The sequence below is a fragment of the Rhinolophus ferrumequinum genome, chromosome 4 (genome assembly GCF_004115265.2).
Source record: "Rhinolophus ferrumequinum isolate MPI-CBG mRhiFer1 chromosome 4, mRhiFer1_v1.p, whole genome shotgun sequence".
NCBI classification, from domain to species: domain Eukaryota; kingdom Metazoa; phylum Chordata; class Mammalia; order Chiroptera; family Rhinolophidae; genus Rhinolophus; species Rhinolophus ferrumequinum.
Genome location: NC_046287.1, coordinates 55432732 through 55457852, shown reverse-complemented (window position 1 = coordinate 55457852; position 25121 = coordinate 55432732). Strand labels below are relative to the sequence as shown.

Below are 25121 nucleotides of genomic sequence, written 5' to 3'. Positions count from 1 at the left end.
GACGTGCTTGTCAAACCTGAGAAACCTAGCTCAGAAGGCTTTGTGAACGTGGTTGCATTTGCTCTCCTTGTTTTTCAGGCCCAGACACAGCTCTACGTTTCAGCGGGTAGACAACAGTGCATCCATACCAGACATCTGCCTGGGCCAATCGATGTTCAAAACAAATCACACAATATTCCAATTTTTTTATTTCCAAATGTGGGCTTTCCTGATAGACCTTTTAGGTGAAGCTTTTTCCACCACCAAGGACAAGGAATGATATTTGTTCTGGCACAATAAGCACCGAACACACCAGGCGAGGATTGTCACACAAGTGCATGTGGAACCACGTTCATCACGGCATGTGTACATGTAGGTGGATGTGCACACATCCACACGTGTGCGTGTGCATAATACTCAACCATATGCAGTCCAACCACTTTCAAGCAGGTCACTTACCTGGGATAGTAATACACATGTGTGTGCAAAAAGTGTTTCTTTAGTTTTAAAAAAAATGAATCTTTGTTATCAAAAATGGCACAGCACAGCAAAACTTTGGAGGAAAAAACAGACAGTTTGAAAGGATCACAGCACACCCAGGAAGCCTGCCAGGCGGCATGGGGGACGCTGTTACCTATCCTTGGGCTAATCACGCCTCGGCCCCGGCAAGACGTCCTTCAGAAGTGGCCTGTCCGTGCTCGGCGCGGCATCGACCGCTGTTTTGAGTTTCGAGCTCTTCTGCAAGGCGAGGAAAAACACTGAGATGGCTGCCACATGGGGAACCGAGAGAGTTCTCCCAGCTGGCCGAGGGCAAAATCCAGCCATGCAGCCGGGATGTAGGAGCCAGCGCCCACAAGGGCCGCTCACCAGGCCCCTCAGAATGTATAGGGCATGTTGGATTGATGTGGAATCTGTGCAGAGCTCAGGGCAGCAGATTGGGCACAGGGCTCTCAGTGTGGGCACCTCCCAGGGGCTCTGCTGCCGGAAAGAGATGGTCCGCCTAACAGTGTCCTCCATGTGAAAAAGAGCCGGTGCAGAGAAAATGGGCCGGGCGGGAGAGCAGGGCCTCCGCTGGAAGGACCCCCTGACACTTGCTCCCCACACAGCCAAGGCCAGTCTCTGTCAAGAGCACAGGAAGCACTTCTAGAACCCTGAAGCTAAAAATCCTGCCACTCACCTGACAGCTGCTCGAGTGCCACTGATGAGACAGCTGTGCTGCCATCCCCGCAAAGAGCACCAACGTTCCCTGAGGGGGGTGACTGTGTGCCTGCCGACCTTGTCCCGCTGTCTCTCTCTGTCCTTCTGCCCGTCCCTTTCCTTGTGTTTCTCCCTCTCCCTCGGCCCCGTCCCTGTTCCTCTGTCCCCATCTCTGTCCTTCAGTCCTGTCTCGAGTCAAACAGAAAAGTCCTGCCCAAGACCAGAATCCTGATGGCTCAGGGTACTGCAGTGCTGCAGGTCAGCGGCGCTGGGCGTCTGAACACTGAAATTTTCTAGTCAAACCATATTAGTTTCTCAGTAAAAGGAAGAAGGGATTTTAAAAAGGTGAAGAACCACAAGGTCTGAATTGCAGAATGTCTTCTGCAGAGCAGAAGGATGCGCTAAACAAGAGGTGGAGTTGTTGCCCTTTGCAAGAATGGGATTATATATAATTCAATTATATATAAAAATTAACATAGGGAGATATACATATACATATACATACATATACATATACATATATACATATATACATATATACATATATATATATACATATATATATATATATACTGGTGCCTGTGATGTTTTACTTTTCAATAGAACAGATTAAAAGACAAAAAAACCCATCCATTTGAAGTACAATGTATTCCACATAAGGACTAGTTAACTGTTTATTCCTCCAAAGTTTCGCAAGAGTCCAGTGGTTTTACAGCAACACAAGCATTCACCTTGTGTGTGCCAGGGGCATGCTGGCTGCAGGGACTTTGTGTGAAGGCATGGGTGTGGGGATACCTGTGGGTCACACCCCATGTGGCATAGAACACTCAGTGACAACCTTCTCCAAGCAGCGAGAGCCTGACTTCTGTAAAGGTACAGAAGCAAATTGACTCTTAATAAACTGCATCAATCGTTAGAGTATTTATTTTTAGCCCAGAGCTGGCATGATTGAATGAGTTTCATAAGCACCTCCTGTGACTTATTAAAGTGTTCTTAATAATTCCATCCTAATTGTTTTCAAGTATGTAAACAGTGACATGAAACTATGTAACTTATTCTAACAAGTTCTCACGGCACCAGATTAGAAAAGTTTTGATTGCCAATAATTACTTGAACTGAAAAAAATGTACTATCCTGTTAGTTAAAAAATAGTTATTCAAAATGTATAGAGGATGAGCTGTTAGTTAAAGAAAAAGAAAAGCTTTTTTTCTTGCTTTAGGCATTTTCCTATTAAACAAGCTGCCTTGGTAAAATAGTAATACCAAATGTGTTTTCAAAGTATCATTAATTTGGGGCACATGAAAATGCAGTATTTAGGTACATGAACATATCACTGGAAAACAGATAGAAAACATTCTCTAGACAATGCTTTGTCCTTGAAATCTTGGCTCTGGATGAAAAGTCTTTAATCCCAGGCAGCTGCCACAGAGAAAGAAATGCTGTGCAAATAGCCCTATATGGCTGAGAAAAAGGCTACTACAGCCATTTAAAGCAAAGTAGAAGGCTTTTTCTAAAAAATAGGTTAAAGAAAAAAAAATTACGAGAATTTGGTAAAACATTTGACCCCAAATACATCTCTCCTGGCTTTGTCCACAGTCCAAGTGGCTCTCCTGAGTCTCGCCTTTTCTGCAGTGCTCTGACGGGCCCTGTGCACACTTCACCTTGGAGGCCTCAGTTTCCCTGTCGGCAGAATGGACTTATAGAGGTGAGTGTGAGTGAGGAGGTCTTGCTACTCCTCCTCTGTGGGCTGTGGAGAGAAGGACGGCACTGAGGTAACATTGCTCACTCAGGGGCTCGTGTGACTTAGGAAGGGCCACACCCACACCTTCGTGTGTAGGAGCCACGAATTTTAAAGGCAGCACAGCCTGACCCGCTGAGCAAGGCCTGAGTGAAGACGCAGCCGCCTCCTTGAAGGTGGGATCTGTTACTTCCAATGGACGCTGAGAGAGAAACACTGGTTAGTGGCATTGATAGAAAACACAGCCCATGTGCCTTTTCCACCTCTCCAGGTACAAGTTATCCCTGGATTTCCTGGTGTGGTGCTCGTTATAACAAAGACACGAGACATAAACACCAGAGTGTGTTGCGTTCAACAGCTCTTGATATTAAAAGTCAGCCCTCTGTTGTCCTGTGACTATAATCCCAAACATGCAAAAAGACAGAAAAGCATCACCTTGTTTCTTCAGAAACTCAGACTGCTGGAAGTCTGAGAAAGCATAAAGATGGTGGACTGCTCAACAGAAAGGCACTGGTTCTTAGTCTGCCAGTCCCAGAAGGTTCAGGAGGGACCATGCACATCATTAGACAAGGTGGTAGTGGTTATTTTGGCAAAGAGGTCGAAGATGGGAGGGAATGAGGAAAGGAAAAGAGAAACAAGAAGAGACTGTGAGTCTGGTTAAATGCCAACAACATCTTCCGCACAGGTTGAGACCACACAATGCCAGCACATTCCTAACAGTCTTAGCGTTCCCCCACCCCCCACTCCCTGTCCAGGGACTCTCACCTGGAGGGCAGTGTGCCCCTCCCATTCCGGCTGTATTTCTCCTCCTTGCCACCAAAGGGAAAGCCTCAAAGTCCTGCAAACATCCCTGTCCCATACCACTTGTTTAAAGGTGATAACTTTAAACAAGTCACCGTGAAGTTGGACATGTACACTCTCACTAATCTCTTCCTGAGTTTGTGTCAGCGCTGACTTCACAAACATGGCAGGTGCATAAAGGAGGGAATCACTAGGAGCTGGTGGCACTGGCTTTAGCATTTTAAATCAGCACTAGAGTTCTAAGAAAGCTCACCAACTGGATCCCACTCAATTGCTGAGATTGCTGGAGGTGGGCAAACGCAGTATCTGTTCCCTTTCCACTCAAACCCCAATGGAGGGCCATCTGTCTCCCGTCCCTAACGCAGACCAACAGAACTTGGAGATGGAGAACTTTGGGGCCATCTTAGCTTTCCAGAGTGCCTCATCACTGCTCCCAGAATGTATGACTCATCCTCTTCTGCCTTACTCCCTCCCCACTACCTTCACCTGCACAACCACCTGTGCTCTAGGAGGAAGATATGCAACCTGCAGGAACAGCCCCTGCTATGGCTTCTGCCCCCATATCAGGATCCTTCCTTCCCCTTACTGAGATTCTGCACCTTCATGGGCAAATCACAAGGGTGAGGAGACAGGGGATGTGCCCTGAAATTGCAGGGGTGAGGGGCTGGGGGACATGTATTCCCTGAGAACCCTGGGAAAGGCCAGAGTGGTTTCTAGAAGCTCCAAGTAACACCTTTGGGCATTTTGTATATCTCACTTCTTACCTGAATCCAGAATTCAGCTTATTGGCCTCAATTTGGGAGTGTGGAAAATAAGTAGCCCTACTAATGACCAGAATTTCCCAATATAAATGGTAAAGTTTTGAGCCAAATTCACCATCCTTAAAAATAATGCAATTTTACCATCAAAGTAATGATTTTAAAAATACTTTTTAGATTTACACAAAAATAATTTGTCTTTGTATTTGCTTAATCTTTCGCAATCTTTTTCTTATTTCAACTGTCTAGCTGTTTTGGTCTAAACATTGGTCATCTTGAATTTGACCTAAGTTAATGTTCAAAATCATATATCGTGAAATCCATTTGTATTACTTAGACTGATGACATTTCCAACTCAAACCCTTTATGCTGGCCTTTATAATGATTATTTCCCACTCTGAGCCTGGGGAGCTGCAGCGCCCGACACTCTGGCTGGGAGCAGCTGGGTACCTGGACTCTCTCTGTGGCACTGGGCCACAGCTGCTTGCACAGGACCTTCTTGAGAACATCAGGAAGGAGACTGACAGTGATGAGCAGGACGATGGCCAGCCAGGCAGGGCCACTGGACAACATCTGTATGAACACATAGTACATCCTTTGATAACTGAGGAATGGCCTGGAGCATTGAGGGAAGAAAAAAACAACAACACGATGGCAGGTCAGAGGTCATCAGGAGAAACACTGAAATCTACTGTTTTCTCTGTGAGCATGAAGGGCCCATTTATTCTGGCAGTTTTGAGTTTTGGCACCAATAATCACTGGACAAGCCATTTAGCCTGCCTTGAATTATTCATATAAACAATGGGATGTAGACCTTCCCCTATAATACTGGGGTGTTATGAATGGGGAAAGCAGGGAGGAATTCTATGAAGTCATCCCAAAGGGAAAATAAGTCCGTGAAGTTCAGTTTCAGAATAACAAAAAAGATTTTAAAAGATTAAAATAGGTGATTTTTAAAAATCTCAGCATCACAATGGCTATTAACACGAAGATATGCACGTGTTCTGATCAGCAGAGTTAGTTAACTACCTAAAGCTTATGCCATAAAACATTTTAAAATTTTTCTATAAAAATACAGAGCATGAAATGACTTCCCTACCAGACAAATCTAGAAATGAGAGAAAATATCTAGATTGGGCTCCATGAAAGAAGTTGAAAAGGATGCAGCAAGTCATATTATGCTGAACTTGAGTCATACAGTTTCACAATTCCTAAACCCTATGGCCCAGGAGGTAGTCAGAGGAGTTTTCATGATGAAACCTTCCTCTTACACAGCCATAGCTTCAGAAAGTTCACTAGAACTTCAGGGATTTTTAGCTTGGGGCAGGGTTGTTGGAAACCCACCAAACCTTAGGTAGTTTTCCTGTATTTCCCGGTCTCAAAGAACATGTAATGCATGGCATTGGTCACTAGAGGGTAGTAATGGAACAAGAGGTTGGGTCATCTCAGCTCCTGCCAACAGGGGCACAAGAGTGACTAGAGAGGTTTTTTCTTCGTTTTCAGGGGCTGCCTATGTTTCCCAGAAGCTGTACTCAATATTGGAGATGCAAAATGGAGAGGACATTGTGTCTGGACTCATGTCTGGCCAGGCCTAGGGTGAAGACAGCACACCCCGCTGAAGGGGGCACTACCTCCCAGGTCATGGTCCTTTGGTACCATGGAGAATGAACAAATGCTTAAGGGCTGAGGTGGACCTGCCCCGCCTGTAAGACAGTTTGAGGGAAGCATTCAAGAGGACAATGAACCACCATGTTTTGAAGAATGAATAAGAGCTCCAGAGGTAGGCTAGCTGGAAAGGCATTCGTGGCAGAGAAAACAGCATGGGCAAAGGCATGCTTGTGATAATAACAGAATAGATGTGAAATGCAGCCACTTCTTGCCCTCATCAGGCCTCAACACCATTTCTTGACTGCTTTATTGCAATAGTCTCTAAACTGGCCGTCCTGTTCTCTTTCTACTCCAAAGTTCATTTTCAACATAGCACCCACAGTAATCTTTCTAAAAGAGAAATCAGACTCTGCCATTCCTGTTTAACATCCTTGACAGTGTCCCTCTGTTGTCAGGTTGGAGTTGAGGTCCTACATGGCCTATAGGCCCAGTGAAGCTGGCCCCTACTTACTTCTCCAGTTAGACATAGGACACACTCTCCAGTCCTTCCGCCTGCCAGGGCCCTGCCTCAGGGCTTTGCACGTGCAGCCTGCCTCAGCTCGAGGCCAGCTCCACTGGCCTCTATGTCCATTTTAACATTTATAGTTTGTAGAGAACGTGGTTGTGGGGAAGATTGAATGAGACACGCCCTGTCAAATACTTAGCCCCTGCCTCATTCTTGAAAAAATTTAATATAATGAGTGTGGCCTATGATGATGATGATGGTGTTTTTCTCCCAGGTTTTAGTTTAAGTAATGACTTTTTTGAGAAGGCTTCTCTGGACTTTGATCTGAAATAGGTCCCTTGCTTTATAGCATCTGGTCTGTTTCTCACTTGTCACAAGCCTGATTAGTTCTTACACAGCATGTGTCCCGCACCGAGCTGCGGGGTTAAAGAAGCAGGGACCACACCTGTCTTATCCCTCTCTTAGTACCACAGACCCTGGCACGATGCCTTGCACACAGCAGGCATTCAACAAATACTCACATCCAGGAAAGAGGCTGTACAAAAAATGTGTTTTGAACCCTTGATGGAAGATACAGAAGGTAATAATGATTACATAATATGATCACATTCATACCAGATAATTCCTCCCCAGAGGAGGGAAAACACGATGTAAAAGAGCAGTGACCCCCAGATAACAAAATGGTTGATCCAAGTCCAGTAGTGTGTGTCTAACGCCAGCTAAAAGGAAGAAAAAGCTGGTTAATAGTGGTATTACCTTGGCATATCAGTATGAGCCATGCCAACTAGGAAAGAAAGCCAGAAAATAACAAAACAAACAAATAAACGACCATCGCCTTAATTCTAGCCAACATGCCCATTTGAAACTGCTTTGGAAAAACAAAACTTTATTCTTCCAATGGAGATAAAGAATATGCGATGTCACGGTCCTTGGAATCACAACATTCCTAGTAACTCTCACCCGGCTCCTGGGGAAATGCACCCTGGAAGTGTTTCTCCAACAGGGAGGACTTGGGGGCAAGAGCTTAAGCCGTTGGCTATATTTCTACGAAGGGAAGCACTTTTGGATTTCCTTTGTATCACTTTTTAAGACTCAGGTCGATAGGTTTGGGGATTTTCATAATGATATCTCATATAAAATATGACTTTAAAAAGCACTGAATATTCCACAATACATTAATTTGTTTCAGTTAAAGTATATTTTGAATCCACTAAGAGAGGGCTGCTCTTGCCAAATAAAAGAATTCTAATCTGAATTCTCTTATAAAGAAAAGGCTCATTCCTTCATCTACCTTCTGTGTAATTCTGGAAGTTCCCATTTTGGGTTGCCAGGTGTGCTGAGTCTGTGTTTGACCCCTTTAAATGGTGACCTGAGTGGGCCCAGGAGCTCACCTGGGCTGGGTGCAAGTGTGGATTTGGAATTTGGTATGGATTTGTAATTCAGAGGTGGGGAGACACACACACGCAGGGGATAACTGTCGCTAAACGAAGAAACATCAAGGTGAGAGAATTTACCTTTAGTGTGACTGTAAATACCATCACAGTGAACACCAGTGTCCCAAAGGTCCAGTTTCCAAATATCTGTGGGGACAGAGTCCAAGCAGTCTGTTAATACATATTTTTCCCCTTTTGCACTCAAAACAAGAGGGTTAAAGAATATATCTCATTGTTCTTGCGTGCCAATACTTCAAACCCCAAAGATACAGGGACTTTGTCTTGTTAATACAAAGTGAAAGGAGGTGGCAGTAAACACTCTGGGGCCCTCAAGGTCCCCTGGCTTCCTGGCACCACCCCCCAGGGCCAGGACAGTGACTCCATGGTGGGAACAGAGCCTACAGTGACCATCCTGTCATCCTTGATATCAGTCCCCTCGGTACTCTCAACAAACAGCGGTCCTAATGTCACAAACTGAGAGCTAGAAAAATACTGGAAAGCTGGTATTATAATACGCATGATGCTAGCTCTGTTCTATTTCACGTTTCATGGAGAAGAGACATTCACCCGATTACCTAGCATTACGCCTTCTGTACATTCAAGAAGAAACTCAGTAGAGTTTGTGTCTGTTCCCTTTTGGAATCAACTCAAACACCCGCCTGCTCTGGAAGAAAAGCAACTGCTAGAACATTTTGCTAGTAAGCAATGAGAGAAAACAACCGCATCATGTATGGGCAACATCAAGGATGGGACTTTCCTAGGGAAAATCATAGGAAAGGCAGAAATGAAGACAGATAAGACAGAGCTACACGGAAGGCTCCCCGCAGCCAATCTGATGGCCAGAACCACAGACATGGCTACAGTCCCAGAAAAGGGGGCAGGGAGCAGGGTTTCAGGGCGCCCCCTGGGGACTCTGGCAGGATGCAGGAAATGGCCATGTGGTGAAAGCACAGGAGTCAAATCATGAAAACAACACATTTCTCAACTACAGACAAAGACACAAACAAAATAAAACACCTACTACTTGAGACTTCTTTCTCTTAGGGGAAAAAATCAGTCTATAGATTTTATTCTACAAGATTCTTCAAGATTTCTACAATAAGAATTGATCTACTTCTAGGGCTTCAGATTCTGAAGATTTCATGCCTCTCAGAAAACGTTCCTTGTACTTCTTTAAAATAAAATAAAGCTTTATTTCACAAAGAATTAAAGAGATGGAATACAAATGGCTTTCCTTTATATTTAATTTTCAACCAAAGGAATATGCATAACTACATGTAACTCAACTCTAGTGAATGTGTGGGCAACCCATCTTGTGATATGTTTAGTGAGGGAAGAACTACTATCGAATTCTAGAAGAAAAACTAAAGTTTTAGGACTTTGTTATAAAGACAGACTTCTTAAGGACCCCAACCAACGTCTCTTTTTCACTTTTTACTTCATCATCATGCTCAAAATTGGGCTTTCATCACTCAGATTCACATATACCAGTGACTCTCAAGTATGGGGGTGAGGTGGGGGGAGGGTGTGTGGTGTGATTCTGTCCCTCGGAGACACTTGCAATGTCTGGAGACATTTGTGGTTGGCACAACACCGGGAGGGGTGCTACTGGCATCTAGCAGGCAAAGGCCAGGGGTCTGCTAACTGCTCAGGGCAGAATCACAACCAACAACTCTGCCCCCCAAAAGCAATGGTGATCAGGTTGGGAAACCCCCACAGAAAGTGTTCTCTCATCAGTGCTTAACTCTGGGGCAGGAAAATTCTATAACTCTGAGTTCCGTTGCAGTTTGGCAGCAGTCTACAAAAATGCTTGGCCAGTAGGGTGCTGGAGAACAAAGTGGCTGTTTTGTTTCACAGGAAGCTGATGTTTTTAGCCAAAAGTGAAGGGTGAACCTGCAGGAAGGCGACAAGCAGCTCTGAATCCCGTGTGGGCACAGGCAGAGGGATCTGGCAGCAAGGCCCACCTGCCCTGCTCTCCACTTCCTCACACCCCAGGCCTGCCAGTCTGCCACCCTTGCTTGGAAGGAAACATAGAAATCTTTTTTAAAAATGTCAGACAAAGCAAAATGTGGGAATGGAGCACGCCTAGCAGAGTGATAGGATATTATCTACAGCATCACAAATCAGAGACAAACTTTCAATCGCTCCAGTGGCTTCTTTATTTCTCTCTCTCCCTGAGGGCAGGGGTGCTTCCCTAGGGCACTGCTGAGTTTCTTCAGATTTGGTAGATTCTAGTATACCTGGGATCACAAATCTGGCCTTCTAGTTCCTAGTCCAGTAAATCACATGGGCCTCAGCTATAATTTTTACAAGTGAATAGTAACAAAGCAGTTAAACCCAGAATTGAGAATTTTGGTTAGAATCCTGGGCAATGCTCACTATCTGCTCCACCTTTACTTATGCCCTCCAGCAAGGTATTTCTGGTTCATTAAGATGGACAAACATGGTAACATTTCAGTAAGCTCCTCTTAATTTCCTCATTTGTTTTTAGGGAGTCCTCAGGCTAATTGCTAATAGTCAAGTCGTTATTAAAATCATTTGCCATTATTTCTATGGATTTTCACAGTGGGAGGTGGGATAATTCATTGGGACAGTAATCCCCTTTCTCAAAGGGTTGTCCAGAGGGACTATCTTTTTTCCAAGTGACATCTATTCCGCCCCCCCACCCCCCATGAAGCTCTGTGTCTGATTTCCTAACCTAACATTGTATTTCCAATGAGAATTTCACTAACTTTATAGCCTCATTCAGATGATAATGAGAATTAGTAGAATGTTCCTGGAACCTGCAACTCCACCAGATCTAAGTAAGTTTAAACCCCTCTCCTCACATTTCTTTCTCTCTCTTCCGAGGATGGAGATTTTGCAATAAATTTTCCTGCTCATAAAAGCACTACAATTCAGGCCAATTTAATTTTTATGTGTAAAAATATTCTGTGACAAACATGACTTGTGTTTTCTCAAAATTATGGCCATAATAAACACCTACCACATTGCCTTCATACGCTCATTCCATATTTCTCCCGAGTCTGCTGGAATAATTTGTTCTTGCCACAGTTGTGATTACTCATAGTTCAGTTATCTCGATGCTTACTTGATGTCTATTATAACAGGCTCTAAACTTTCAAGTGTTCATTTAGGAATATCCTGCTGTTCAACAATAATTACTGTCTTAGTATTCTCATTTGAGAAATAATTATGGCTCATGATATGTGTGCAGAAAATGTCCCAGAAGTGAATTTCTCTTTTTCAAAAGTTATCAGTGATTCTATTGTTCCCTCAATACTATGTTTGATCTACAAATGTTCCTCTAGAATGATTTAAGTCTTTAAAAAAAGTGGTCCTCACATACTGCCAATCAATAATAGAACAATGCATCTAAAGTATACTACCAAGAAGATGCATTCTTATTTGTAAGGAATACCATCAGAAAGTGATAAATATTATAATCTCGAAATTGCCCTGCTACCTTAGAACCAAGGGCATCACTCACCTGAGACTGCCTCTTATTTATCTGCTTTTTGTAGGTTTATTTGAATTACTCCAGAACCAGTCCATGATACCATTTTTAGTTTTGTAGGTGATCTAACACTCTTACCCCCAACCCCCAAACAAATAAGAATTTAAGAATCAACAATCCAGAATGAGAAAGGCTCCTTCTGGAGATGCTGAGGCACAGTGGGAGGTCTAGAGCTTGAACACCAGACATTGCTATGGAGTGGTCTTGGGTCATTCCAACCTCCTGGAGCTCCTGTCCGCCTAGAAACAGGATGAAAGTGTCCACTCTGGGTCCTTCACAGACCTGTCACTCGTAATTAGGGATGCTATGAGTATTATTCATCTTGTTCTTACAACTCTAAGTTGTTAGGTTATTTAACTCCTAAAGAGGGTTAGTGAATTGGAGTAAATTTTACCTCTCAAATGCATAACTATAGACAACACCTCACATTAAATACCTTATTTGGCACCAACTACCCCATGTACTGGTTTATAATGTGTCTCAGAAGCTTTTCCTATGACAAGATGTACATGATATGTGTTGAATCTTTGCCGTGACAGGCTAGCAAGCAGAACGAGGGCTCTCAAAGCTCTTGGCCAATGAGCCACAAGGTATTCGCTGGGCTTTTCTTAGCTGGAATGGTGCAGGCCAACTTGTATTTTTTCTATCTTGGTTCCTCTTTCTGTCACTGTTTCAAATTCTAATGAACACTTCTGTCCAATAACAGATGAGCAAAGGCATGCAAGTAAGTAGTAATCGTGGAGGGCATAAAAGTGTCTCAAAAAAGCATCATCCTAGAAGTTAGCATTTAGCTTGTGTGGGCTTTCAGGGCACCCTTAAGGAAATAGGAGATAAACAAGGGATTGATAGAAATCCTGGGATCACATGAAGGACTTCAAACCGCCACTGCACCCACTGACCCAGTAGCATGAGGAGAAGCTGGATGGAAGTTTGGTTGGAGATGCATCAGGGCTGCAGGAATTGGAGCAGGAGGAGGAGATGCTGCCCAACCATCACACTGAGAAGGCCTCACTGCAGGTCTGCACCCCAAGGCCACACTGCGCCAATCAAGCAGCGCTCCCACTTCCAGGGTGCACGGTCAGGCATGCCTTTTTATGTGTGTCCTTTCCCCACTGACACAGTCTTCTAATGATACTTCTTGAGAAGTACCTGTCATTTTACTATGTAATACTGAGATTAAAACAAGAATTAGCAAGGAACAAGACAAACACTCTCCATTTTACAAACATCCTGGGTTTGAGTGATAATTACCTGACCTTGTACAAATTCTTTAATCTGTCTGAATTCCAGTTTCCTTAATTTTCACACCATGAAAATGTTCAACTGAAAGGACGATTGTAGTGAGAGAGGATAAGATTTGTGAAAGTAAACTGCAAGTAAAGTGCTAGATGAATGGCACTGGTTTCGATACTGGCATACTACCATCATCCTGGAATATCAGTCCTCAGGACACAAAATTTTAGTTCTTTTTAAGATACACGCAGGATGCTTACTCAAAGCATAACCTGTAAGGAAATCTTATAAAAGAAACATAAGAATGATAAGATAGCTCTTTTTAACTACATCTATGGCCTGGTGACATCCAGGTATTATTCAATTCAAATAAACGAAGGCGAAGAATAAACTCCGGAATAATGTACAGTTTGTAGAAGAGTGAAATAAGATTAAAAAATTCTCGAGATCAATTTAGTGAAAATTGGTTTAAATGATAATGAAAGACAACAGCATCTTTTAGTAATGAAAAGTAAGAAACAAATAAATAGGTAAGCAAATGGCACGAGACCTATAGCAAGACTTTCCTGTTTCAGTCCAACAGTTTGAAGGGATAAACAGTATAGAAAAACAAAACAAGGAAAAGAAAGGTGTTCTGTCAAACAGGAAATGAAATAACCTTCTGTTCTTAAGTTACCCTTTTACGTCAACAGTAGTGTTTATTTGTATGGCCAGGTTAAATACTGTGACATTTAGGTAGTGAACAATTCGGAAGCGTACTCCATGTCTTTCACAATTCTCTCAGGTAGCACAGGTTTGCCACATTCAAAGCAATGCCCCCAGCAGGCCACACATACCTGTGTATGTTGCCTCTCATTTAAGGTAAAGGGAAGTTCAAACAAGCCAATTTAGAAAACATCACTGATTCAATTGGCAATCCTGACATGGAAATTCAGAGAGAAAACACCAAGTACAAATGATCAAATATACACAGACTTCTCTAATATAACTTTAGTTCTACAGGAGGGAAAAGGCAGCAGCAGCTAAGAGTATTTCTACTGACAAAGCACACAGAAGAAGTCACATTTGAAAATATTTTCGAGAAATATTTTATTTAGAATGCACTCCAAAAACATAGAGAGGACACACCCACAACTGTCTTACCATGTGTGTGTTGGTAGTCATTATCTGAGAGTGGGAAGGAAAGCAAGTCGCAAAAAGAAAAAAAAGCAAGATACAAATAAAACAAACCCTAGAAATTATGCAAATAACCAGAGAGTTGATGTCTATAAGAAACTATCAATCTACTTATTGCAAAGGAAACAGATAATTTAAGCACATATGAAAAAAACGCTAAAATGTGTTAAATACAAAAGTATTTCTCATATTAAATAAGCCATGCCTGAACAATCTAACTGAACCACTAGACAAATAGCTAATGGTGAAATATAACCTACAAAAATAAAGTCTGAAAACCCTCAGAAGGGTATTTTTTTCTATAGTCAGCAGAGCTATGTAGAACAGGGTATTTACTGAAATACCGAGCCCTTTAATTAAAGCAATTTGGTAGCGTAGATACCCAACTATTGGGAGTCCCCACAGACTGTGCCGAATGACTGCACTGACCAATGATCGTACATGATTTGAGGTTTATTCCCAAGCAGCCAAGTCAATAAGACCCAGTTCGTACTAACCTGTCCATTGCTGGTCACTGTTGTATTTTCAAACAGGAAGTAAGCACCAAAGAAAAATACCAGAGCGTCAAATACTCCTAAGAATGTCCAGTAAATGAACACTCGCCAGCGGAGTAGAGCGTTCTTGGCGATATCTCTGTGTAAAGAAAGACGTGAGAACACAGTGGTTGCACATTCCATTTAAACTTGCCTCCCTCAGCGACCTGGCCATCTCCACAGTGCTCTGCAGTGACCATCGTCGCCCCATAGGGGCCTCTAAATCACTGGAAAGATGCTGTGAGCCATGATCTGGTTTCCCCCAAGTAGCACCATCTGACAAAACATCCTACAAACTGTAGGACAGTATCACAACCGGGGTACAGCACCGACACCATCCACCCATCTTATTCAGGTGCCCAGTTTTACAGAATCTTTCTGTATTCTTTCTTACAATTACATGTGGATCTAAAATTTTCTGAAATAAGAAGTTTAATTTAAAAAGACTCTCTCTCTCTCTCTCTCTCTCTCTCTCTCTCTCTCTCTCTCTCTCTCTCTCTCTCTCTCTCTCTCTCTGAATCTGCCAGGGATCCTGGAGTGCAGTTCTGAAATAGCATAAAAACATCTTTTCCTTATCAATAGAAAGTACCTTTTGGCAGCAAAGAGCCCATGAATATCAGATGTGTTAGTTTTCTTTCCTCACTAAAGAGAACTATTTGGTTTTAAAAGGATAATTTAGGCCATAAATCCACTGGGGTCACAAGGGGACAGAAATTTTTATCCCCGGTTCTTTCATAATCATCAAAAAGCATGCTAAAATACTAACTGGTTTAATACGTACATTTCAAATGCAACATAAATCCTCTATCTAAATTTGAAGTATATTCACTTAAATTACATTGCTTCTTGCTTAAAGAATCCAATAAAAGCAAGTGTATCAGCTGACACTGAACATTTTTGGTATTTAAATAATTCAACCAAGCATTTATTTGAAGGACTCACACTATGGCTACCTCGTTACTTTCCAAGCTTTAAAGCAAGTGTGTTTCGGAGGCTCAGTACCTGTAGAGGGACGGGTCCCTCTTGAGTGTGTCTATGCTGACATGCTGCTCCATCAGGCTGTACAAGAGAATCGGGAGGGAAGTGAAACTGATGTTGTACAGTGTCAAGTAGGCGGTGTCATACAGAGTCTGCAGGAGGGGAAAAAATCAACTGAAAACAACACCCATGCATCCTGATAAACTTTTTTGATGTTTTGTTAAACATACATATTTTTTAATTTGCCACGATCTCTAAGCATGAGCATTCTGAAACATATACAGAGCCATCTTTCTACAGATTTAGAAGGACCAGGACAATTTTCAAAGCTTCATGGTGTCACCTAGTCAGGATTAAAATCACAGCAGAGTGAAGGCTCGACTGTGACCCACCCCATTAGGCCACTGCAAACTTGCAGCAAAAAAAGTTACATAAAAGTTTGCAATTTTGATCACCATCTTCAAGCTTCAATTTCCCCCAGTCCCAGCCCCTTTAGATGAAAGCAGTTGGCCCACAGTCCATCTGAGCAGGACAGGAAAGCAAGTGAGTGATGGTGAAGGAGTGCTCTGAGGGGCCCCTTCTCTCATCTCCTGTCAGATGGCATGTTCTCCTCCACTCAGAACACTTGCATGTGTCAGAAGCCAACGGTGAGACACCCAGGAGTGGAACTCAGATGTAGAGCCAACCCTTCCTCAGGGTTAGAAAGTCCAACACAGCTCTCCCATGCTGGGAGGGTGGAGGGATGGGGGTGGGGGCCGGGGAGGCAAGTCCTGGGCGCACCACTCACTGGGCCACACAAGAGAGCCTGCAGTCAGAAGACCTGGGCCCCTCCACACCTGGGCTCCTTCACCCTGAGACAGGGTTGCTGAGGGCAGTGAGTGGAGAGCACTTGGGCCTCCCTGGCAGTCCTGGCCTCACACCCCTGCAGGCTGCTACCTCCCCCCTCCCCCCTCCTAACCCCCCCACCCCGGGACTGCAGCCACCCAGATGTGGGAGGGAGCTAAGACTCAGGGGAGCTTCTGACATTAGACATTAGGACTCACCTGTTGTGAAAACCCACAGAAGAACTGGTATAAAAACTGAGGGAAAATGAAGCAGACATTCTGAAAAGCAAGTCACAGTCCTGTTAGTTCACGGGCACACGGTAGGAGGCATCTAATTCCCCAGAGGTTGTCCAGGTGACATTACTTTATTTGGGGAAAGTGATTCAAAAGTGTCCTACGTTCTCAGAATGGCAGGCAACGGGTTTTGAAATTGTTCTCTCATTTTACTGTATCTACAATGCACATGTGACCATGTTCTGGTCACTCTGAGAACAGACAATGTTTGTTAAAGAGAAATGAGGAGGCGATGTAGGTGTCAGTATAAACAGAAAAGAATCGAATTGCATAATGAATAAGGATTTATTTCAAGGAATTAAAAAAGAATGCCCCTCCCGCATTCATTTTACAGCTGATATTTTCTTATTGGTTCCACAATGAATTGTGTGAGTGTGAGAAAAGTGCTAGGATTAACCCCTTCCTTGCTGACAATTACTTCTATTTTTACATAAATTGCCCTTATGGCATCAAGGCATCTGTCAAATGTGTCATTCCATCATGCCCCTTATGTGCCGCTAAAACAGTGATAAGAGCATGGAAATCCTTCCTACCTTATAAAAGAAGTATTGCACGAGTTCAGATATCCTAATGTAGTAAAAATGCCCATGAACGAGTAGCATCTTCTTCAAATGCTTAAATTTAGGTATTGCATAGTCACTGTTCCTTGCAGCCTGACGACCTTCCTTTCCAATGACACCTGTAAGAAGGGAATAAATGTGCTGAGTACATCCCTTGTCAATACTACTCCAGTGAAAACAAGAATAAGCAAAATAAGCTTAGATCAAGTCATTATTGTGAGAGGTCTGTCATGAATGTACTGAATCACAGATGGTGTGCTAAATGTGCCATCTATGATCCTGCTTTGGCTGCATCCTCTTCTTGTCTAGCTGAAGCGATAAATCTCGGTTACCAAAACATGCAGGTACTCAAAAAAGAAGAGGTTTACCTATGCCCACATGGGCTTCCAGAATCATGCTGACGTCATTTGCTCCATCACCAATTGCTAACGTGATAGGGTGCTCTTTTGAAAGTTTGATCAATTTAACAATCTGGAAAAGAAATAAATGGAGAACTTCTCTGTTTTATTTTTGCTCACACTATTCGTTCATTAGACAGAAATAACAACAAAAAAACTTAGTCAAGAAAATCGACTCGCTTAGAGTAAATTTACTATATTCAATCTATTTTATCTATATAGAATAAAATCTTTTTTCATGTTGAAAGCAAAATAAAATAAAGTAGCTAAGGTAGGATTAAAATGAGATAATTTGCAAAAGGCTGGTAGGCAAATTTTGAAGATAGAGACATGAAATATATAAACTAGTTTTCAGTTACTGCTATACTGACGTATTTAAACATATAGGAGAAATACATTCAAATATATAGGGGAAAAAATCTGAACACTGTATTCTATTAGAAGAAATTGCTATTCCAAACTATTTGGTATCAAGCATCTACTTTTTAAAATAAACTGTTCTTAATGCTATTTTAATTTTCAAATTTGTCATGTGTGCAAAAGTAAGTCTGACAATTCAATGGGATTAATAATTTCCAAATGGTCCGTCCAAAATATGTATATATTTTTTCTGTTTATGTACCTACGTGTAATGGTTCAAGATATAAGATTGAAAAGATGAGGGAAAATGCATGGCTTGCCTTCTTGTTTCAAGATCAGAGATTGAAACGAAAATTAATTTGTATACAAGTTTGCTAAACTCAGTTAAGAACTTAAAAAAAAGTACCATGTAGCACATGAAGATCAAACATAATATCCTTAAACTGCCATTCGAGACATAATTACATAAGGTTTATATAGAATCATACACACAAGAGGGAGGCTAGGGAATAAAACCATTTTTGTCTCAGTCAGAACGTACATGACTTCTGCAGTCTCACCTTGTCTTCACTGAGAATTACACAGGGCAGAGCCTGCAGCTATATTTTTAGTGACAACGCCACTTAACAGATTAGTGTAACACATGTGCAGTGATGCTAAAAACAAGCTCTTTGTACATGGTTTTCACTGGGTCAGTCTGAGAAGTTATGGATTTCTTTCATGAACAATTCATGAGAAATTGGTCTAGGGTATCTAAAATGTGGTTTAACAAAGTTGGAAGTTTCGCAGGTTTACTAATATCAGAAAGACATCCATGTTCACGTACGTATTCCATAATGCTTTAAAACATAGTTTAAAAAATACTTCAGGTGTGTTTCCACAAAAACATGGTCTAGTGGGTAGAATGTGAGTTTGGAGTCCGACAGACTAGAAGCCAAATTCCGACCGTCATTTTTCAAATGCATCTTTTTAGAAAAGTTGTCCCAATTTTTTGCAACTTAGATATACTTCTTTCATAAAATTAGCATAACATCAGTCATCTAACAAGGTTACTTGAAGGTTCCATGAGTTCCTAGCTATATCTGTAACTGCCACGCAGTAGGTGCTCAATAATGCTGGTTGCCACCCCTTCCATCTTTACTATTAAGTCCTATAAATGATTATATCTGTGTGTTATGGTTTTATTTTACAAGAGACGTCAGACGGGGCATGTCTCCTGGCCTTTGTACAATAAGGGTCTTCCATTTAATTCAGTTAACTCTTACTAATCATGACAAGCAAAATACTATCCAAGTTTTAAATTTCTATCCTTTTTGCTTCTATTTACAAAAGGTTGTAACTTGTTAGATTTCAGAAAAAAAAATAAATCAGAGGTTGTGTGAACAAATGAATGGTTTTCAATATTTAAAGAGCCCTCAATCACTAGCTAATTACAAGTGACAGGAGCGCGGACCTGGGCCTTTTGCAGAGGCGCCATCCGGCAGCAGAGCACAGCGCTGCAGTTCCGGCAGATTTCAAGGAAGAGTTCTCTGTAGTTGCTGGAGCTTCCATCTTCTCTGGGTTTCATTATTAAAGACAATGCAGCTCCATCAATAATTAAACCATAGTCTTGCATATCTGTTGAAAGTCTGTTAGATTATACAAATCACAGAGATTATTCAATAACTAAATTTATAGATCTTAAAAGACTATATAATTTTTTTTTTTGGTTATCTATAGATGTTACAAATCCATGACCAAAGGGTTAAAAAACGAGTACAGCAGCTCTCCTTATCCGTGGGGATATGTCCCAAGACCCCCAGTGGATACTGAAACCGTGAGTAGTACCGAACCCTATATATACTATGTTTCTTCCTATACATATATGCCTATGATAAAGTTTAATTTATAATTGAGGCACAGTAAGAGATTAACAACAATAACCAATAAAATAGAACAATTATAGTAATATAGTGTAATAGGCCACAAGTTACGTAAATATGGTCTCTCTTTCTCTTGCTCATGGATACGCTGGACAAAGGGATGATTCATGTCCTGGGCAGGATAGAGCAGGACAGCACGAGATTTCATCATGCTACTCAGAAAGGTGCACAATGAAAATTTATGAATTGTTTATTTCTGGAATTTTCTATTTAATATTTTCGGACCATCGTTGACCACCGGTAACTGGAACTGTGGAAAGCACAATTGCTGATAGAGAAGGACTAGTGTATTTCTTGTTTTATCAATAAGGTCTTTTCTCCTTTCACTTAGGCAAAGCAAACACAGAGTCCTAACCATGGATTCCTGAGCGGGTCCCAATGCTTCTCAACAATAAGGAGAGTATTTATCTTGCATTCTAAAGAGTTCAGTCATTATTCCCAAACTTCCTGGTCACATTGGGCAACCTCAGTCTTCATGTTTACATCTAATATCTCACATTCTGCCTGAATGACCAGAGTTGGGAAGAACATAGTCATAATATATCTCTTTGCTGTGTTTCAAAATTACAAGGAATATCTCTAATCCCCAAAAGAAATGCTGCAGATCAGGTGAAGGGAAATAGCTCTGTACCAATTATAAGTAATTTAAAATTTGCATATGATTAAAGAGCTGCTTGTGCTTTACCTACACTAATGAAAATCCAAAAGATTCAAATAAAATCTAATCTTAGATCATGCATCTAATAAGAACAGCATTGATAAAATGTATCACAATAAATTGTTGAATATTCTTGGAAAAGAACAACTCTTGGGCACATACTGTTTGTCTTAACAGACAAACAACCATGCATTAATACTTTCCTCCCTGGTCTGGCAGATGCCCTGAAGACTGTCTTAGAAACAGATGAGAATTATCCCATCCACAATATTTTGTAAATCAATTAAGTCTTTCTACATTCTTTAGCCAGCGGTTTGAAACACACACACACACACACACACACACATCTCTTTCTTATGCATACACTCTTGTGAAAAAAGACATGTTATAGTTCCTTAAAAAAAACCCAAAAAAACAAAAAAAACCAAAAAACTTTGCTTATGTTTCCGGTCACTCTAACATGCTGATACAGTTACTGAGGCAGGAGGACAGAACCACATTTCCAGCAAGGGAGCTGAGGCTCAGTCCTTGCAAATGGAGGTCACTTCAGTCCTTCTGAAAACATATTTTGCAGCAGGGAAAGAGGGTGTTGCCTACCCTGAGAGGTTGTCCCTGGTTAAGCTGCCACTGTAGCGTAGGACAGTTTTACTCAGCTCAAACAGGACATCATGTAAACTCTGCTCCTCAATTTTCTTGGTGGTTAGCTCCAGCAGCTGTGTGTTTCTCCTAAAGAGTTTGCAGGCATAGCAGGTGGCTGCTGCCGTCTCCATCTTATCTCCGGTGAGAACCCAGACTTTGATCCCTGCTTTCTGCAGAGCCTCTATGGTGTCAGCAGCTTTTTCCTGGAGCCTAAGGAAAGCAAAAGCAAAACACAACATACATCAGGGCTGACAAAGGCAAATCAAAATAAACAACTTCAGAAACTTGTGATCTAGTAAAATATTTTAGCCCCATAAAATTAAAAAGTGCAATACCGTTTGCTCATGATCTTACTGTATAGTGCCTGAACCTGTTTTCAAAATGTACTAATTTTTTACAAAAAAAAACCTTCCTAATACCAAATAGATAAACATGGATAAAATACTAAGAAGTAAATTGCTGTCTTGCATAATCGCCATATGCCAGCACTGCAGTTTTCTGTTTAGCTGGGACTCACTACCTGGAATGGATTTTAGGCAATTATAAGAAGGACCACACAGCCAACAATGAAAAAAGTCTTACTCAAGGAAAACTAAGATCTGCAAAAGAGGTGGTCAGTAATATCCATTATCTTTTCTTTTGGTATAAACTGTTCAATGTTGCCACTTATCCAATTAAAGCCCAGGTGTCTCCAAATAATGTAAAATACTGGTAATGCTACGTAGTTGTCCTGCTGTGACTGCCTAACACACCTCACAGGCTGACCAGTTGTCAGATGTTGAGTGAAGCATTCTGTGCACGACATTTCATTTATACAACCCACTTAAGGGCTTGAGGACTTTATTATCACCCCATTTTACATGTGGAAAACCCAAAGCTTGCATAAGTTATAAAACGTGTCTGAGGATAAATGGCTCTCTTGACATTGGTCAGGTTGTCTCGCTATTTGTGGAAGTCTGGCATCATATCCAAGCTTCCCTCATCTGGGGGATCTGCCATTTTTTCTAGATTTTTAGAGTCTTAGGTTTTGATAGGTGTGTTGGAGTAATGTTGTGTGTCTCTGCCAAACATTGAATAAAAGGAATGGATTCAAATTCTAACTGGAATGATTTGGTTAAATTCTTGGATAAACCTCCTACATAAAAGTCTGGAGATCACATAATCATAGTATTCTACAGATAGAAAAAAAAATCTCTAATTTCATCATTTTTTTGAAAAAAGGAAACTGAGGGCAAGAGTGGTCTGCAAAGATGCTGGCTAGAGATTTTTTAAAATACTGACAATTTCCGGTTTCTTCCTGGGAAAGCATGAATTTCAGGCATCTTATTCATGAGAAGTAAAATATCATCCAATCATAAGCTCCCTGTGATATTCCTTCACAGACTGTCTCTTCCTGATGCATAAACACACCCCCTTTTGCTATAGTTGACACATTTCCTCCTGAAGCATTCCCCTGTGGCCCACGCTGTCATATTGCATCATGCTTTGTTTCTGGAGACAAGACATAGCGTTTGCTTTACCGATCCTCCACAGCGGTAGCACCAAGCAGAATAAGATCTTTCTCAATCTGCTCATAGGCTTCTGCTAATTTCTTTTCTCGATCTTGAAGTGCCACCTTGGCAGCCTGCAGCAGTCTACAAATGCCTTCATATTCTTCTTGGATGAGCCTTTTGTAGGCAACACACAAAGTCCGAAGCCCCTCCTGTGGGTTACAATGCGTTTCACAGTGAATTTAAGTGTCAATTGTGCCGAAATGTTATTTTTCAATAGCTTTTTCAGTATCTGCTTTCTCTAGTTAGAATGACTAACCAAAGAATTATAAAGCAACCTACCCTCAAGGTGGTTGGTCAAATAAATGAATTATTTCTATCCACATTCAATGTAATTATTACACATTTATAAGAAATTCAAAACAGTAGCAGGCGAATAAATAATAAAATCAGGGCCATCAAAAGGTAAGACTTTGTTCTTTTCGATTGACAAATAGTTAATTTTTTTTAGGATAGTCATTTGCAATTTTATGAATACTAAGTGATAATTGTAAAGTAACATGTTTTCCATGGAGGTTTGTAATACAGTTTGATCTTATTAGCACTCGCAGAAGGAAAACGAAGCAAGGTTATTTATCAAATCTATCGGATCCACAGAACAGTGCAATAAGAATCTAAGAATAACAAATTCTCTACCACGTAGGATCCTAATTCCGGATGTCACAACACACAGAGAGTGTGTAACATCAGTCAGGGAGGCACAAGTAAATTGGACTTTCAGAGCCTTAAGGGGCCACACACGGAGCACTTTCATTCTGTCAATGTATTTCTTTAGTTTGGGGTTTTAATAATTGGAGTGTGCCTGTCCCTTCCCCCTCTCTGGAGGGATGGTTACAGGGAGATGATCTTCTGTCTCCTCAAAGAAAGTGCTATCAGATTTCCAGGGGCCGAGAGGAGGCTCAGGACATAATCTGAAAGAAACGAGCACCTTCCCCTTATGAGAGGCAGGTAGACAGGACGCCTGAAGCCATCTTTAATGTCAGAAAGCAAAGTCATTAAAAAGAGTTAAAAGACAAGTTTAAAACTAATTATAAGGGAAAATGACCACACAATCAGGAGACATACCGTGGATTAGAAAGTCCGTGCTGCCTGTACCCACTTCTGCAGAAACTTCTAGATTAGGAGACATAATGCCATACTAATACGCGATGTAGAAACACTGAGTTTTAAAGTCTAGATTTTTCTGAGGCGCAGGCAACGGTTGTTTAGACAGCACACACTGAATTCCAGTGTTGGTTGCATGAACTTCCTTTCGTTCAGATATGACTTTCCTCCGAAACAATGGGAGGGGTGGATGGGAGAACCTAGGGGCAGAGAACATCCTCCCCCCTGTCCTGGGCAGAGATCCCAGGGCTCCACAATGAACATATTCTGTCTAGAGCCTATGCTGCTGCTTAACTCATGTGGTTATCATTGCGGCCAGTGTCACACAGCTACCTGGCGACAGCGGGACGAGTCCTCGCTGTCATTTCAGACGCTGTTTTGAAGTGACTTGTAGATGGGGCTGGCCCCTCAGGGGTAACCTTGTACACCCTCTCTTAAAACTCATCACCTGTAAATGGACTACCTTCTACACGTGTTCACTTAAGAGCTTAAAAGAAGTCTTTCATCCTCCGTGCCAACAGGCTCCTCACGTCTGTGGGTAGTGGAAATTAGTGACATCATTACTGTCATGATCCCACACACAAAAGGTTCAATCATCTTAAACCTGCAGCTTATTTATTAATTCCTGCTGGTTTGACGGCAGTTGTTTGTTTGACCAGTAGGTGTTACCGGGCATTTTAATAAGAACTTGAAGCCAAAGGATTTTCACGACAGCAACGTTTAACAAAGTGTACAATTGTAGTAGCTGCTGCAGGCATGCATGGTCTCAGGATAAAGAGGGTGCCTCTGGGACAATAGAAAATTTTAATGCTATATGTTTAGAGTAAAGCGGGGGACTGTGCCAATGAAGAGCCATACAACTGGCTTAGGGTCTGATGTGAACGGGAGGAGGGTGGTTCTGTGTCAGAGATGCACACAGCCTGTCCCACGCCCACAAGAGACCTTGAAGAGAGGAAGCCGGAGCCATGGGGGGTCAAAAGCTCAGATTTGCTGACCAACTTAACAGTGTTGCCGAAGTTATAGAACAGACTCAGCTACATGCTTCAGAACGAGATGTGGGAAGAAAACCAAATAGGGAAAGTCACAACGAAAAGCCTAAGTGCTCACTGATATTTTTAAATGAATCACTAAAAATCTTTCAGGATAAAGATCTAATACAATCATCACAAATGCACTTATCATTTGAACCCCCTAAATGTCAACCATCCAACCTAGGCCCCATCTCAAAATAAACACATGCCAATAGTCTTCTGAATAAATGTTCTGGAAGGCAGTGTGCAGATCAAGAATACCACCTGTGTGGAAATCAACAGGGCACTTTTCCAAGCTGTGTACATGTGGCAATTCTGACTTCTA

The 25121-nt window shown here is 41.8% G+C and overlaps 1 protein-coding gene across 4 annotated transcripts in view; it reads right to left on the bottom strand.

Moving 5' to 3' along the window:
* ATP11A (ATPase phospholipid transporting 11A) overlaps positions 1-25121 on the bottom strand; it is a 132789-nt gene that overhangs the window by 4994 nt on the left and 102674 nt on the right. The window contains exons 18-29 of one of the 4 annotated variants that reach the window (XM_033103991.1): positions 22632-22813; positions 21070-21321; positions 19346-19520; positions 17503-17605; positions 17108-17253; positions 16500-16559; positions 15481-15608; positions 14443-14578; positions 8101-8166; positions 7202-7305; positions 4924-5089; positions 614-717 (exon numbers count right to left, since the gene is read on the bottom strand). In XM_033103991.1, coding sequence (XP_032959882.1) covers positions 625-717; positions 4924-5089; positions 7202-7305; positions 8101-8166; positions 14443-14578; positions 15481-15608; positions 16500-16559; positions 17108-17253; positions 17503-17605; positions 19346-19520; positions 21070-21321; positions 22632-22813 — 1611 coding nt within the window. In that variant the 3' untranslated portion in view covers positions 614-624. Of the gene's footprint in view, positions 1-613; positions 718-3357; positions 3437-4923; positions 5090-7201; positions 7306-8100; positions 8167-13454; positions 13937-14442; positions 14579-15480; positions 15609-16499; positions 16560-17107; positions 17254-17502; positions 17606-19345; positions 19521-21069; positions 21322-22631; positions 22814-25121 lie in introns of those variants that run through there. The other 3 variants (XM_033103992.1, XM_033103990.1, XM_033103993.1) reach the window with 3 other exon arrangements.